This window comes from Heloderma suspectum, chromosome 1, assembly GCF_057233095.1.
Source record: "Heloderma suspectum isolate Gila_16-S chromosome 1, 16-S_ref, whole genome shotgun sequence".
NCBI classification, from domain to species: Eukaryota; Metazoa; Chordata; class Lepidosauria; order Squamata; family Helodermatidae; genus Heloderma; species Heloderma suspectum.
In genome coordinates, this window is record NC_139458.1 from 242,866,944 (window position 1) to 242,882,992 (window position 16,049).

General features: G+C 41.1%; 1 protein-coding gene across 1 annotated transcript; it reads left to right on the plus strand.

The window, feature by feature from the left end:
- Nucleotides 1–2,124: 2,124 nt before the first annotated feature.
- GLYATL3 (glycine-N-acyltransferase like 3) lies at nt 2,125–10,223 on the plus strand. Its single transcript, XM_084822442.1, has 5 exons — nt 2,125–2,294; nt 4,512–4,619; nt 6,034–6,160; nt 7,022–7,148; nt 9,722–10,223. The coding sequence occupies exons 1-5, from the start codon at nt 2,217–2,219 to the stop codon at nt 10,146–10,148; spliced, it is 867 nt and encodes a 288-aa protein (XP_084678568.1). The 5' UTR covers nt 2,125–2,216; the 3' UTR covers nt 10,149–10,223.
- The last annotated feature ends 5,826 nt before the right edge of the window (nt 10,224–16,049 follow it).

Consider the following 16,049-nt stretch of genomic DNA (forward strand, 5'->3'; position numbering starts at 1 on the left):
TAATTGGCCTGCTCCTATATTTGAATTTTTGCTCATGAATTTGCAAAAGGCTAAATTAAATAGCCAAGACCTTTGAAAACTTTCTATAGATTTACAAGTCATTTAACACAGAGAGACAAATAGATTCATTCCATATGATTCTTTTCCAGGCATAAGACAATCCCTGTATGCTGCTGGGATCTCATCTTAAGTTTGCCCTCTCAAGAGATACAGAGCACTTTTTTTCACCCTCAAAACATGCATGGAGATAACATTCCAGTTATCTATACATAGCAGAGTCACTTGGGCCCAAAACTACTGTGCAAGAAGGATCTAGAGCTGTATTGATAAGAATTTATTATCCCATTAAAGAAAAGAAAAGGGGAAGTCAAAATCAGGGAAATGGAGATATTTGAAAGGCACATAGGTCTTCTGCTTCCTTCAGTGTACTTGCATGTACACAATTTTGACCATTTTCCGCAATAATGCTTAGAACATCTAAGTATGACTAGACCATTGTATTGTTTAATAATTCCTTAAAAAAACGTTCTAATTTAGTTTGTGGAAATGTGATCCTTTATAGCAATCAATGCTTCAGTATCAAATGTCTTGGGGACAATGAGTCAAAATTGCAGAGCTTAGCCTCAGTTTCCCTGACCTTTACTGCTCCCTTTTAAAGCAGTAAAATGCAAAGCCTGCATTGAAAGTCCCTCCTTCCAAAGGTGTGGATATTTTATTTTCATGCTTCCCGTTATCCCAGAAGACCCACATGTAATCAAATGTGTTGCTGTCTCTTGGTGCTCCAGCTGTATTCTATATCTGAACAACAAGTTGTAAAGTCAACACCAGGTATGTGATTTAGCTATATGGCGATTACTACTTATACAATTCGGAATGTCTGCATATTCTTTTCTGACAGCTGCATGTATTGGTGGTCACACCTGCTTTCCATATGGAATTATCCTCTAATGCAGACATATTGGGTTAAATCCAATGTCATGCAAGTCGACTTCTTTGTATGCAGTGGGACTTCCCCAAACCTCTGGAGCAGATTTTGGGGGTATGTGGGGGGCTGCAGAGGGGAAGGGAAACCCAACCCAGTGTCTTGAAAACCGTTGGACGCAATTTAAAGTATTGTTTTGATCTACAAAACTTTCAGTGGCTTACCTTTTCCAGTTCCATTGCTACAAGCATTTTGAATTTTAAATTAAGCTTCGGCTATTGTATGGTATAGAAATGAAATAAATAAATAAACATAATCTCTGCATTATTAACTTTGGGACTGCCTCCTCCAACTCACATCTCCCCATCCTCTCAGATCACAGGATGAGGCTGTGCTCTGCATACTATCCTTTTTTGGATTTAAAACTATATAACAGGTATATAACGGTGGTTTCAAAGTTTAGAAGATCTCTATCCATCCCTTCAGTCCAGAGAGGCTTACAGAAATATAAAGCTATTAAAAACAGCAGAGAGGCAAAACATAACAAGCAGCGACAATTATGGTGTGAAATTCTCCAAGATGATGCCTGATACCAACCTTGTACTCTATCTGCAAGAGATTTTTTTTTAATTCAGGAAGGGTTTCGGGAAGCATTGCTGAAGAGATCTTTCCAGAGATGTGTTGTCTAATTTGTTTTGTTGTATATTGCATTGGATATCTTCTAGTGAAGGGACTAACAAGCTTCATAAATAAATAAATCCAGAATTATACATGGACGTAAGTGATAGTTGGGAACAAAGAAATGCGGCAAGAAGAACAGCAATGCTGAGTCCTGGGGCAACCACAGCCTTGTCCCACATCCACAGGCAGACCAGTTTAATTGGCCCCTTTGCATTTGTGCAATGCAAACCTTAGCAGGCCTACTCCAAAGTAAGTCCCACTGAGCTCCATGAGCTATCTTAGGCTGCAATGCCAAGACAGAAAATGATTCTGTATTGAATTGGCAGAGCTGAGTTTATATTATCGTTAATGTGTAGAAACATCTCTTCACAAGGGTTTCTAGTCCAGGATAAAGTCCAGCTGATTTATAAAATACCATGCCAGCTCCCCAAAGGACTGACTGTAAATGGAACGTGTGACGTAAATGCACTGAAGGTGGGTGATCGCTAGAAGCATGTTTCAGGCTTCCACTTCTCCAGCATTTGCTTCCAGTCACCATGGTTTTGCATCATCATGCTTGTGCCTTCTAGTAGGCCATCTCTTTTTTTTGTACCTAGGTTGCTGTTAGGGAAAGATGTTGGTGCTAAACTGTTCCACAAAGCTGCAGATACTAGAACATCTGTTAACAAGGAATCTTCCTGAATCCCTCAAGGTAATGCAGATCAGTCTGTCCAAGCCTTTTAGAATACCTGACAAGGAAATGAACGACAGGGGTAGGCTTCATCCTATCTGTCTGGATTCATACTCTGGCCTTGAATGTTTATGAACTATGAGGGTTTGTGTTTAGAGAAAAAACTTGTACTACCCTTTTCAGTCACCTCTGAATTTGCTAGATTTTCTAGATAAATGCACTCAGGGCTCCTTTTCATAATGCTTTTTGAAGAGAAGGACTAATTATGGAAAGTCACACTTAGGTCTGAACATTTTCTTTAATACATTTATCTTTTACTTCTATTTGCATCTCGAAGGTGGCTAACAAAATTTAAATTACATAAATATTACAACTGATCAATACAAAATTAAAACAAATGTTAGAATGTTGTTATAACAATGGTCACAATAACCTGATAGAAGAAAAACCAGCCTACCATTTTCCATCTTCAGTTATCATAACTATGATAAAACTGAGATCTGCTGAAAATTCATAAAAGAAAAAATAATTACCTTCTAGTACCTGATGCTTTCATACATGGCTCTGTATGTGCCAGCTGTAGATGAAGAGTTCAGGTTACATTGGGCTGACCGCTCATCAAACTGAGCACCCACATTCAGTTGAGGGGCTGACTACTGCCAACAAAACCAGTACTGAAGTATTCTGGAAAGATTGTTATCTCTGACTCATTTAAAGTATAACTTTTTATAACATAACTTTTGATCAGATGCAATGGCCACTTCATGTCTCCTGCATATGAGAGTTTCTCCATGAGTATGCACAGCATACTCAACTGCCTTATGTAGGAGACATGAAATTACCATTGTCTTTGGTACAGAATTGTGTGTGACACATTTCACTTGGTTTGCTGGTTTTGGAAATTGGTGTTGCCCCCCTTCCCTGCCCCTACTTCTAGCTCATTACAGCACCCAAACAGGCCATTCTCAGGAAATGCTGCACTTCTTCACTGCTTCTGTTGGGAAAGGGCAAACAGTCTGCTGCTTGATCCTCCTCCTTTCTGCTCCCAACCCAAGCAAAGGACCTCTGCTGAGTTCCTAAGCCAAGTAGATAGGCAGTTGCATCCATGAAGTCTGTGTACAAGTCCTTGGCTTGCAGACTGTCATGGAAAGGGCATGCCAAAGGGGGGGGGGGAGGAAGGGAATAAGAGTCTCCTTCTTCTCTCTGCCCCATATCTACTACAACAGGGGTGGGGAACCTCTTTCAGCCTGAGGGCCAAATGCCATTTCGGAGAAGCTCTCGGGCTGCATTCTATGGGTGGGTGGGGTTGACGGCAAAAGGGATGGGGCCAAAAATACCAGAATATTTTAGCTTTAAGCTTTTAGTGACAGTAATTAATCCTCAAGAGAGACGTTCTAATCTTGGGGGGGGGGGCACTACACAAAAGCCAGGAAACCACCAAATATTGGCAGTTGGAGGAAAGTGGGTGGGGCCAGGGGGAGGGGACATGGTCATCTGAGGAGCCCCAGAGGGCCTGGCCTCAAGGAGGGCCAGACTTGGCCCCTGGGCTTAAGGTTACCCACCCCTGCACTACAAGTTCCATTAAGTTCTTACTTTTATATATGCATGTGCTCTAAAAAAAAACATTTTCAGGGATGAGAGGGGATGGAAAGATGTGGGCTTTGGCGTGTTTTGAGACTTGCACAACTTGCGATCTCACTTGCCATCTTCAGGTTTGTTGAGTGAACTTGGTCTAATATTAGGCAAATATCTGTACCTGCTCTATCTATTAGAATAAAGTTGGGCAGCCTGTGTCCCCTCACCCCATCCCACCCTACTCAAGGCTTGCCTCAGAATCTGGAGATTTTCTAGTGGGGATTGTTGGCCCAAACATTTGGAGGCCAAAAAGCAAAAGTGATACAAGCCCAATATTTCCTTCACTGGTGTGCAGGATTTTTGTTTAGTGCAGGGAGTTCCTGAGGAAGGAGGTATTTCCTAAAATATTGGGCCTATGTACACCAGTTGCTTGGGAACATGGGTGGGAGGTTGCGCTCATGTCCTGCTTGTGGGTTCCTGGTCAACAGCTGGTTGGCCACTGTGTGAACAGAATGCTGGACTAGATGGACCCTTGGTCTGATCCAGCGAGGCTCTTCTTATGTTCTTATGTACACCTTAACAAAATGAAAGGAGTTAAGGAAATTGTATTTTTGTAAGTTCCTTTCCCATCCTCTCTAAATAGTCTTCCTTTCTGTTTGGTAGGTTTATGGAGCAGTGTTGAATATAAACAGAGGAAACCCCTTCAAGAAGGAAGTGGTGGTGGATTCATGGCCAGAATTTAAAGCTGTTATAACCCGCCGGCAAAGAGAGGTACAGCAGGGAATGCAGTCTCACTCTCTAATAAATACATGCAGAAGCATATTAGTCTTGTTCAGAAATTAACTTATAGTTTAGTGTTATGTGAATGAGCCTCAAACTTGTGAACTCCCCATTCCTTCAGCAGTTTATTGTTAGGTCCAAACTCAAACTGTGCTGGTTAATCTTAACCATGGTTAAGGAAACAAGCCAATTTCAAACCATAGTTTATGATTCCGGCTTGTTTCCCAGAAGTTTATCCACCATTTCTGATTCAGATATCATGATAAACATTTTATTAAAAATAGAAGCGAAAGCTTCCAATCTCCTTCTCATGGCTATGCTGGAGGAGGGGAGGGGAAGTGTATGAATCCAAGGCTTTTGCACATAACAAACTAGATCATTCTGTCAGACCTCTTGTTCTTCAGATTCAGCAATTATCTCTGGCTTCTCTGTGTTCTTAAGATACACAAGCTTTTAAATTTAATCTTGATTATATTAATGGCCTCCTAAACTTCCTGTAAATCTCCCCCCGCCCTCACCCCATACTTTGAAATTTCTCCTTTCCCCTACTAAAACCTACAAAATGTTCTCCAGCCATGTACTGTTCATTTAGGAGACATGGAACTTTGCTGACTTTTGGTCACAGTTTCTTCTTTCTGAGTGGCATCTGTACTGTGTCATGTTCATCACTGATGGAAACAGGGACAATAGTGTCAAAAGGAGGTGATTTGCTGTGTGTTCCAGGATGGAACTACACCTATCCTTTCTTTACAGGCAAAAAATCTAAGTACATTGAGGAGTGGGAATATTCAGCACCTAGAGCCGTAAAATTGCCAGATGTTTCTGCATTTTTGTCAGGTGTCCAAGGGCAGAGTGGCAAGAGGCAAGCAGTACACTGGCAATCTGAAGGGCCCATAGCTCAGTGGCAGAGCGCATGCTTGGCATGCAGAAGGTCCCAGGTTCAATCCCCAGCATCTCCAGGCAGGGCTACGAAAGAATCCTGCCTGGAACTCTGGAGAGCCGCTGCTAGTCAGTGTCGACAGTACTGGGGTACATGGACCCAGGCAGCTTCCTGTGTTCCTGAAGTCTGGTAGTCTGGAAGCACAGAGTTAGAACATGTGGCTTCCTGCACTTGTTCCCAGATTGAAGGAACACAGCAGATCTCAGAGCTTTATATTGGTGGCACTGGCTTAGCCCTTGTCTCCCCAGGCCAAGAGAATTCTGGGTTGTAGTTGTGTAAGTGTCCAAGCTGGACCTGCCTACAGTTCCCCACTGACCTGTAGCCCCAGCGGTATAGGCAGCCAGTGCCTGATCAGCAGGACTCCTGCTGTGAGCCCTGTGGCACCTCGCAGGTTTGATTATAGCAACAGAACGTATTGTATGTGAGTGTAATGCTAGAAACTGCTTTTGGTTTTCATTAACACAGGCTGAAAGTGATGATCAAGACTATTTTACCAATGCTTATGCTGTTTTCTACAAAGACCTGCGAGCATACCAGGCATTGCTGGAGAACCCAGAAACTATAAACTGGGAACAAGTCTTCCAGATACAGGGTAAAGGGTATTCTTTGCTGGGCAATGGAAGAAAGTACATGGTAATGCTGACACTGAATTCTGAAGAATGATTTCTGTGCAACAATGTAAGGTTATGAAAAGAGCCAGTGGTACAGACTTGAGAATTTCAGCAATGTGTTTGCATCCTCTGTCATAGATGACTTTAGAGAAAAGATATTGTAGAATTAATTATGCAAATAAAGCAGAAATTAAATGGGGTTCTGTCAGCATATCAGCATTTTTTACCTGCATGCTTGGTATGTGTTCTGTGGTACTAAAAAGCCACTTGCTTGGTCATTATGCTAGGGAACATATCCAGGCAGAGAAGCTATACAAAATTTGTTATCCCCCTTAAGCCACAAATGACTGATATAAGCTAATGTGGGCAAGTGGGCTCACAAAAATTATTGTGGGCTGTTACATTTGTGGACATATTTTCTACAGCTGGTGTTGCACCAGGAGGTTAACAACATGATGATGTCAGCTAATGAAAGTGAGTATAGATGCCATTTTGTTTTTTCAGCCATTTGTTGAAGTGCAAGAAGATACTTTCTCACAAAAATAAAAATGGAGTTAATATTTAATTTGAACAATTCAGTAAGGCATACAGATTTCATTTTTTTAGAGTTGTCATCCAAATATCACCTAAAGCAAATTTTGAAGTGAATTTGGGGTGTTCTTTTTTTCCTATGCAAAGAACAATTTCTAAAGAAGCCAAATGTGTTTTGAGGAGGACAGTGAAATTTCTCAAGACAGCCTTTATACATACAGTACATCCCTAGCTGGTTTGACTAGACTTAAAATCCCCTTTCCTCAGGTCTTGTTTTTAAAAGATAGAACATTTAATTTTTTTGTACGCAGGACTACAGGATGGATTATTTGAAGCTTCCAAAGCTGTTGCTGGTTCCAACCATGTGGATGTGAAGTGGTCCTCTTTCCAAATGGTTATCCATTCAGACCCTGATGCACTTCCAGATGTTACACTTCCGTATGTGTAGCTATGCCTTTGCTATTTTCTATTGCAGTGCTGCTCTTGAATCGATGACAAAATAGGGAATTAACTTACTAGGGTGGATATAGAGGCTACAGTTTATTCAAAGATTTCCAACAATCAGCTGTTTCCTGACCACTTCACATGATGTCTGGAATTCCCAGCAGAATTTTATAGAAGCACTGTAAAGTACCCCTGCAAGTTGTATTTATCACCTTGTTTCTGAAGAACTGGGAAGGCACCAGAGCTGAAAGCTTGTCCCATTTGAGAAAGCATGTCTTAATAGTCCTGCTTTTAATTTAACTTTTCTGTTTTTAAATTGATACAATGGGATTGTTTCTTCTTAAGCTCAGGAAAGAGGGCTTCTAGTGGCGTGGCTTCCACTTACGGAAGTACTCAAGAAAATGACACTGTGGTGAAAATTGTAATGTGGGAAGGACTTGTACCTCACAAATCAAGCAAGGAAATATGAACCTTCATCTGAGATATTTAGTCTAAACATTTTATTTCTGCAGCTAAATCCTATGCATGCTTATTTGCAAGTCAGTCATTCACTCTCTTAGAGTTCGAAGGTTGTTTACTTTAAGTGTGTATGTAGGATTTTTGTGAACTTTACATCCTTCCCATGTTAATTATTTTGTTATGTTTTAATTCCATGAACAAAAATTTTTACATTGCCTCTCTGAAAGTTAGAAATTAATTGCTGGGTGTGGTTTTTAATATGTTGGATACTGGCATGGACCAGCAACACCCTGTTCTGTGAGTGGAAGGGAATACAGGCAAAATTGTGTACTAATATTCCTTTTTGCCATTCATTCCCTTCCTCCGTGGCCTTTTATGCTGCCACTGGGTGGAAATATCTGCCTGCCTCCATCAAACCAGCTTCAAAACTCTCTCTAGGTCTTGGGAATCTACTTTAGGTAGTGTGGGGGTTGGCTGTTAGATAAGGGGTAGGTAACCCAAAAAAGAAAAGAGACCACAATGTTTCAAATAATAAGTTTTAAACTTTTGCTAAAGAAAAACAATAGGAAAACATTTTAAACTCTGAATGGATACACACACACACACTCACAAAACACACAAAAAATATGAGCGATAGGATAATAAAACAACCAGTGATAAACACATCCAGCTAACCCAACTAGACTATGTCCCTAATTTATCCAAGTCCCCTATCCAAGTAATATGTTACTGTTATTGGTCCTGCTCTCTCAACCAGTTCTCCAGTTCCAGCAGCTCTGAATCCTTCTTTCCTCTAGGACTCGGGCCTCTTTCCTTGCTTCCTCTTCTTCTTCCTGTTTCTCTGCCTTTCTGTCTTAGACTTTTATTCTTAAAATTAGTTTTTTTCTCTCCCCACTCCAGACAAACGGGATTAGTTTCTTAATCATTTCTACAATCTTGTATTTCCTGAGTTCAAAGCTTTTTTTTCTTCCTCTGACCTTTTGTTGAACTTTATAATCTCCTGGCTTCCTGAGTAAGCTTCCTGACCCCTACATTCTAACTCTTAACGTTTTGGCTGAAACTGACTAGCTCTCTCACTCACACACACAAAGATTTAACCGCATGAAATCCTAAAGCCAAACTAAACACTCCTATCTATCTATCTATCTATCTATCTATCTATCTATCTATCTATCTATTTTCTGTCCTGCAAAACAATGGTGTCCAATTGGAGGACAGTTATTTTCTTTTACAGATGAATTGGCTCTGTCTCATGTTTGGTACTGAGAATGAACTGTTCAAGCAAGGACTGTATAAGTAATATTCTTAGTGGCTGCTATTACAGAAATCAGCCAGTTTTGTCCCATGTACTCAGGTGTTCGTGAAAAACTTGCACAGTACTCTGCTAGCCTTTAGATTCACAGCCAAATTTACTGGTGCACCCCATTAGTTTAAAGCATGGAGTGTGAGCTGCCAAGTCCCTAGTTCATATCTCTATTCAGCCAGGGGCTTGCTGGGTAGCTGTAAGCAAATTTACGGGATAATGCAGGGGATATGCAGTGTTATAGATGGGATAATATAGAATTAACATACACCTTCTCAGTAATTCTTGTAAGCACTTAAGAAAAAAGTGCTCTACAAATACTTAAAGAAAATATTACTATAATCATTACACAGCAGACTTTTCTCTAGTTGAGCGCTAGAAATGGGCATTCAGCAAAGATGAACAAATAACTGTGCAGGTTCCCCAAGTGTGGGATTAATCTCTGAATGGGAGCAGCGGGGTCGCCGGTCCTTAACTCCTACAAATGCTTAGATATAAAGGGGTGAGGGGAAGAGATGCCTATGCATGTTTCTGTTAGGGAAGGGAGTCAATGACAGGAGTACAGGAGCTGAGTGAGGGGGAGGAAGCAAAGCAGTATGAGGGTTGTAGGAGCAGTGGAGAGTGGAAGCGCAGAAAATCTGGCAGGCTTTCCTGCATGCTTGGGTCACTGCCTCGAGTGTTTCCCCTTTCCTTCAATGTTTGCTCTTTTTCTCTCTTCATTCCCACCCCCTCCCTAGTCAGTGTACCCATTTTTGTTTACCCATTGTTTCTTGAGGTGAATTTTAAGCAGAGAAATCTCTTTTAGGCTAGTTCCTGCACCAAGACTGGCTTCCCTCGATGTATCCCATGCCAGGCTGCTGAACGAGACATGGTCCCGAGGAGGCAGCGAACAGTGCCAGAAGTACCTTGCTCACCTCATTTGCTGTTTCCCTAGCGTCTGTATCCTGGATGAATGTGGATGCCCCATCTCCTGGAGTTTGACAGACCAGTTTGCTACTATGATCCATGGATATACCATGCCCAAACACCGCAGGAAAGGGTATAGCCGTCTCATTGCAACAATCCTAGCTAAGAAGTTGCATAGCAGGGGCTTCCCAGCTCAGGGAAACGTTCTGGAGGATAACATACCATCAGTGACCCTGCTGAAAAGCATGAACGCCCAATTCTTGCCTTGTCATTTTGTCAGACTTATCCACATACCTTCTTGTTTCTTAACCATGCCTCAGCTGTAGCTTAACAAAGATATAGTGATCTTGGTGGCATTTTTTAATAATTGATAGAAGATGTTCTACTGTAGCAATTTCTGGGGTGATATCTTATGCCTAGTATTATGCAGAAAATGGGGGGTGGGGGTGGAAATCCATGGGATAAACCAGTCCTCTCTGAAGTCTGTGTCAAAACTCTCATAGAGTCCAATAAGGATTTTTTGCCTGATCCAAACTTCTACACTATATTGTAGCTTTTAACCAGCAAAAAAGCCCCCCACCCACATTCATAAGGTAAACTTATCTGAGTGCTTCGAAGAGGGTAAATGCATCTTTCGATGCAAAGGTCCCCCACATCAGGGGCTTGTTACGTAGGACTATTTGACAACCCCAGCTGGAATTAGCCTTGTCATGTTAACAGTTAAGCATCTGTTGTAGCCCATAAAGTCTGGTGTGATTTTGTCCCATTTAGGACATCTTTGCCCTCTGGAAGTACCCATAGAGATAAAGAAAAGTATCAAAACACTTTTGAATGTGGGTGAATGCTCTGGTCATGGGCAAATGGGCCTCTCTAATAGATATTTGGTACATACACTTCTTTGAGCTCTATATATGTGTTGGCTGAGCACTATCAAAATTTTTGTTGACCTGCTTGACTCAATATTCAATTTTGTGTGCAAAAAGGCAGAAAATAAAATATGTTTATTGACTACCATTCTGTAATATTGGCCTGTTCAAAGGATTATAAAATACAAGTGGAACTCAACAGAAATTACCGCTAAAGATTTTTTGATAAAAATCCAGACCTGTTTTGTATAGCTTTTCCTGGAAATAGCACATGCATCTTTTCCTGGAAATAGCACATACATGCAAGTTAAGGTATTTTCCTAAACAGAACTATGTTCCATTTCTTTACTTAGGGTGCAGTCCTACAGGATTACTCCACAATAGGTGTAAGCCTCTGAATTCAAGATGGTTCCGAAAATCCTCTGCCCTGTGGGATTTCACCTCCCGTTCCTCCTCGTCGAAAAAAGGAAAGAAAAAAGAAAACCCAGCTAGATGGGCCTCTGTGCCTGTCTAGTTCACTTGCTGGTGGTGGACATAGGATTCTGGCCCCTCCTCTCCCCACTCTTCCCTGCCCACCAAAATGGTCCCTTTATGACCTCTACAAGGTTGGCCAAAAGCAGCGGTGACGGCTGGGGGGGGGGGCAAGGCTGTGAAGGCTTACTGTGACGGCTGGGGGGGGGGCAAGGGAGGGAGCCGATGTCAGATTCCCCCTCCCAAGGTCGTAGAAGTGTCTATGGCCTTGGGAGGGGGAATCTGAAGTATTTATTTGCTGTGCCTGTAACTTACTTAATTTAATTAATTTGTAACACATATTTCCACTCCTATCAGACCTATAAGTCTCTGACCTTTATTCATTCATTCATTCATTCACTTATTTAACATAGGCATTTACATACTGCCTTTAATGAAATTCTCAGGATGGCGGACAATGAAAAAATCAGAACTGTTAAACAATCAATAATATAATAATTAAAATAAAAATAAATAAAATTTCTAACTTATATATAATACAGCACTTAAAAGGAAGACACTTGCTCCCCAAAGTTCTGATCTAGCTCCCCCCCTCGAAAGCTTTAACTTGTTTTCTGAAGTCCACAACAGAACTAGTCCTGAGGGCTCTCTGATTTTCTCGCAATGTTGCCAGGCACCAGCATGTGTAAATTCATCTGAGAATGCAGAAGGCACTTTGGGAAGTCAGCATTTGACAGCCCTTTCCATCAACAGTGTCCTGAATATTGGCCCTGTGTGAGGTTTTTCCTTTACGACATTCTGTAATTTAGCACATCATATTATGGCTCACATGTAAGCAGATTTCCAACTATCTCTGCTAACGTTTTAGTGGTTTCCCTTAATCCCCCCTTGTCCCTCTTCCATTAATCATTCCCTCAGCCCACTCTGTATCCCACCCTTGTTTCTCTGGTTCTCTCTGCTGTACTTTCTTGCCCTCAAATCCTCGTGCTTTTATTTGTCCTTATATTTGAGAATGAGATCTTGCCTCCCACTGCTCACTTTTCTCCACCTTCTGTGACAGCCTCAGCCACAGCCTATTCTGTACAAACCAGGGAGGTGACTTCAGGACTGTACCAATTCAGACTGCAGGTAGTGTGTGTCTTTGTGTGTAGTGCATGTTTGAGCACTCATCAAATAGCAAAAGCAATGACTAACTCAGGAGAAGACTGGGATAGAACCTCTCGCTGACATCTCATTTTCTTTCTTTTTTCCCCTTTCTCTTCCTTCAATATCAGTGATTTCTCCCACCTGCAATCTGAGCTACATGTAGTCCAATCCTGAGACAGTTCTCTCTCATCTCCACTGCTTCTGTGTAGATAAAATCTTACTCACGGGTCTTTTGGAGGAGTTGGGACTTCAATCAAATGTAAGCTGGTATCAGTCTTGAATCTAGAATCCTGGGTAGAAGTCTAGCACAAAATGTGGACCTCTACATTGAAAAACAATTGATCTTATAATATCAGGTTTCCAACGTTTGTATCCAATGTTCTGCTCAACAGCATTCAGATGTTGCAAAGCATCAAAGGGTTTGCTATTCAGGAGAAAGCCAAAGCAGCAATTTCAACTGAAATACCAAAGACAAATTTAAAATAACAGTATTAGAAACAATTTAAAAACTACAACACTACAAAACAATGCAAAAAGTGGTAAGATGGAGCAGTATAGGATCAGCTGCCGTTTTTCACAAGCCAGAGCAGGCCTTGGGCTCGGTTCTCAACTGCTGGAAAACCAGTGCTGTCCCTAAGTACAACTGTACTTTTCCCCATAGCAGTTAATGGCTGACACTCATCCCTATGGGGAATGGCAATATATTACATTTTGGGGCACAGTTTCAGTGATGGCAAAACCTGTCCTCACCTCCAGACATGGGCTGGCCCATTTCCAATTGAGATTACTGGGCAATCTGTGTCTTTCCCCATCCCCATTGTCCTTGCAATGCATACGTGCACACCCCTCAAATATCACAATTGACAGATATTTGGTCAGTATAAAGCAAGGGCAGCAAAGCCAAACACATACGACAGAGATTATCATCATCATGATTAAGGTTAATAAGTATTTCAGCATGCATAGTGTTTGGTAATCCTAATCACAATTGCTTAATTTTATGAAATAGGTTATGAACATTCCCATTATGCAGACTGAATGTTGAAGGGAAATTACTGACCCATGGCCAGTATTGCCCAATGAGATTAAGGCTAAGCAGGAATTTGGATCCATACTGCCAAATTAAACTAGAAACAACAGAAGAGATCCAACAGCTGTGAAAGTATACAAGAAAAAACAAACAGAAAACACTACTGTGCAGGGGAAAAGGGTGTGGATTCTAGCTCCCAATATGTTTTTCTCAAGGGAAAATCTGATTCACAAATAAGTAAAACAGTTGGACCTGCTCAACTATTTGATAGAATGCAGTCTTCTGTCTAATATAGATTTCTTATGTAATACTGATTACAAGTTATGGCAGTATTGCTATTCAAACAGATCAGAGAACGAATCCAAGGGGTGATCAGATTCAATTGCCTTACTTATTTGTGAAGCAGTTTTTTTCCTTTGAAAAAATGTGGTATACAAAATACTTAAGTAGTGGACATTAAAGAGGTGTTTTATCTACACAGCTGGTACATTTGCTGTTCTCTGCAAGTCATACCCTTTATCTCTTGCTTTCATTTGGACATAATCAGATTACCCGATAATCTTCGTGGTTCAGGAACATCTGTAATGTGCAAATATAAGAAACCAGCTTTGTTGGTTGTTCTTGATGCAGCAAATGACACAAGAACTGCATTTGCTGCATCAAGAACAAGTCCAGTTTTTAAGCAGACCTATTTCTCAGTACTAACTTTTTAGGGCCTAATGGAATGGCTATCCATTCCATTAGTAGAATCCGATGTTCTAAAGATCAACACACCATAGGAACCTGGAATGTAAGCTCTATGAGCCAGGGCAAATTGGATGTGGTTATTGGGGAGATGTCAAGATTAAATATAGACATTTTGGGTGTCAGTGAACTGAAATGGACTGGAATGGGCCACTTCATATCAGATGACCACCAGATCTACTACTGTGGACAAGAGGACCACAGAAGAAATGGAGTAGCCTTCATAATTAATAATAAAGTGGCTAAAGCAGTGCTTGGATACAATCCAAAAAACGATAGAATGATCTCAATTCGAATTCAGGGTAAGCTATTTAACATCACAGTGATCCAAATATACGCCCCAACCACAGATGCTGAAGAAGCAGAAGTAGATCAGTTCTATGAGGATCTGCAGCACCTACTGGATAATACGCCAAAAAGAGATTTTTTTTCATTACAGGAGACTGGAATGCTAAGGTGGGTAGTCAAACGACACCTGGAATCACAGGCAAGCATGGTCTGGGAGAACAAAATGAAGCAGGACATAGGCTGATAGAATTTTGTCAAGACAACTCACTGTGCATAACAAACACTCTCTTCCAACAACCTAAAAGACGACTTTATACATGGACTTCACCAGATGGTCGACACTGAAATCAGATTGACTACATCCTTTGTAGCCAAAGGTGGCAGGCATCTATACAGTCAGTAAAAACAAGACCTGGAGCTGACTGTAGTTCAGATCACGAACTTCTTATTGCACAATTGAGAATCAGACTAAAGAGAATAGGGAAGACCCACAGATCAATTAGATATGAGCTCACTAATATTCCTAATGAATATGCAGTGGAGGTGAACAATAGATTTAAGGGACTAGATTTGGTAGACAGGGTCTCGGAAGAACTATGGACAGAAGTTTGCAACACTGTTCAGGAGGCAGCAACAAAAAAGTCCCAAAGAAAAAGAAAACGAAGAAGGCAAGATGGCTGTCTGCTGAGACACTGGAAGCAGCCTAAGAAAGAAGGAAAGCAAAAGGCAACAGTGATAGGGGGAGATATGCCCAATTAAATGCAAAATTCCAGAGTTTAGCCAGAAGAGATAAGGAATTATTTTTAAACAAGCAATGCGCACAAGCATAAGAAGATAATAGAATAGGAAGGACAAGAGACCTCTTCCAGAAAATTAGAAACATCAGAGGTCAATTCCAGGCAAAAATGGGTATGATCAAAAACAAAGATGGCAAGGACCTAACAGAAGCAGATCAAGAAAAGGTGGCAAGAATATATGGAAGATCTGTATAGGAAGGATAATATCAGGGATAGATTTGACGGTGTGGTCAGTGAGTTAGAGCCAGACATCCTGAAGAGTGAGGTTGAACGGGCCTTAAGAAGCATTGCTAATAAGGCAGCAGGAGACGACGGTATCCCAGCAGAACTGTTTAAAATCTTGCAGGACGATGCTGTCAAGGTGATGCATGCCATATGCCAGCAAATTTGGAAAACACAAGAATGGCCAACAGACTGGAAAAAATCAACTTATATCCCCATACCCAAAAAGGGAAACACTAAAGAATGTTCAAACTATCGAACAGTGGCACTTATTTCACATGCCAGTAAGGTAATGCTCAAGATCTTGCAAGGTAGACTCCAGCAATTCATGGAACGAGAATTGCCAGATGTACAAGCTGGGTTAGAAAAGGCAGAGGAACTAGAGACCAAATTGCCAATATCCGCTGCATAATGGAGAAACCCAGAGAGTTTCAGAAAAACATCTATTTCTGTTTTATTGACTATTCTAAAGCCTTTGACTGTGTGGATCATCACAAATTGTGGCAAGTTCTTGGTGGTATGGGGATACCAAATCATCTTGTCTGCATCCTGAGGAATCTGTATAACGACCAAGTAGCAACAGTAAGAACAGACCACGGAACAACAGACTAGTTTAAGATTAGGAAAGGAGTACGGCAGGGTTGTATACTCTCACCCTACCTA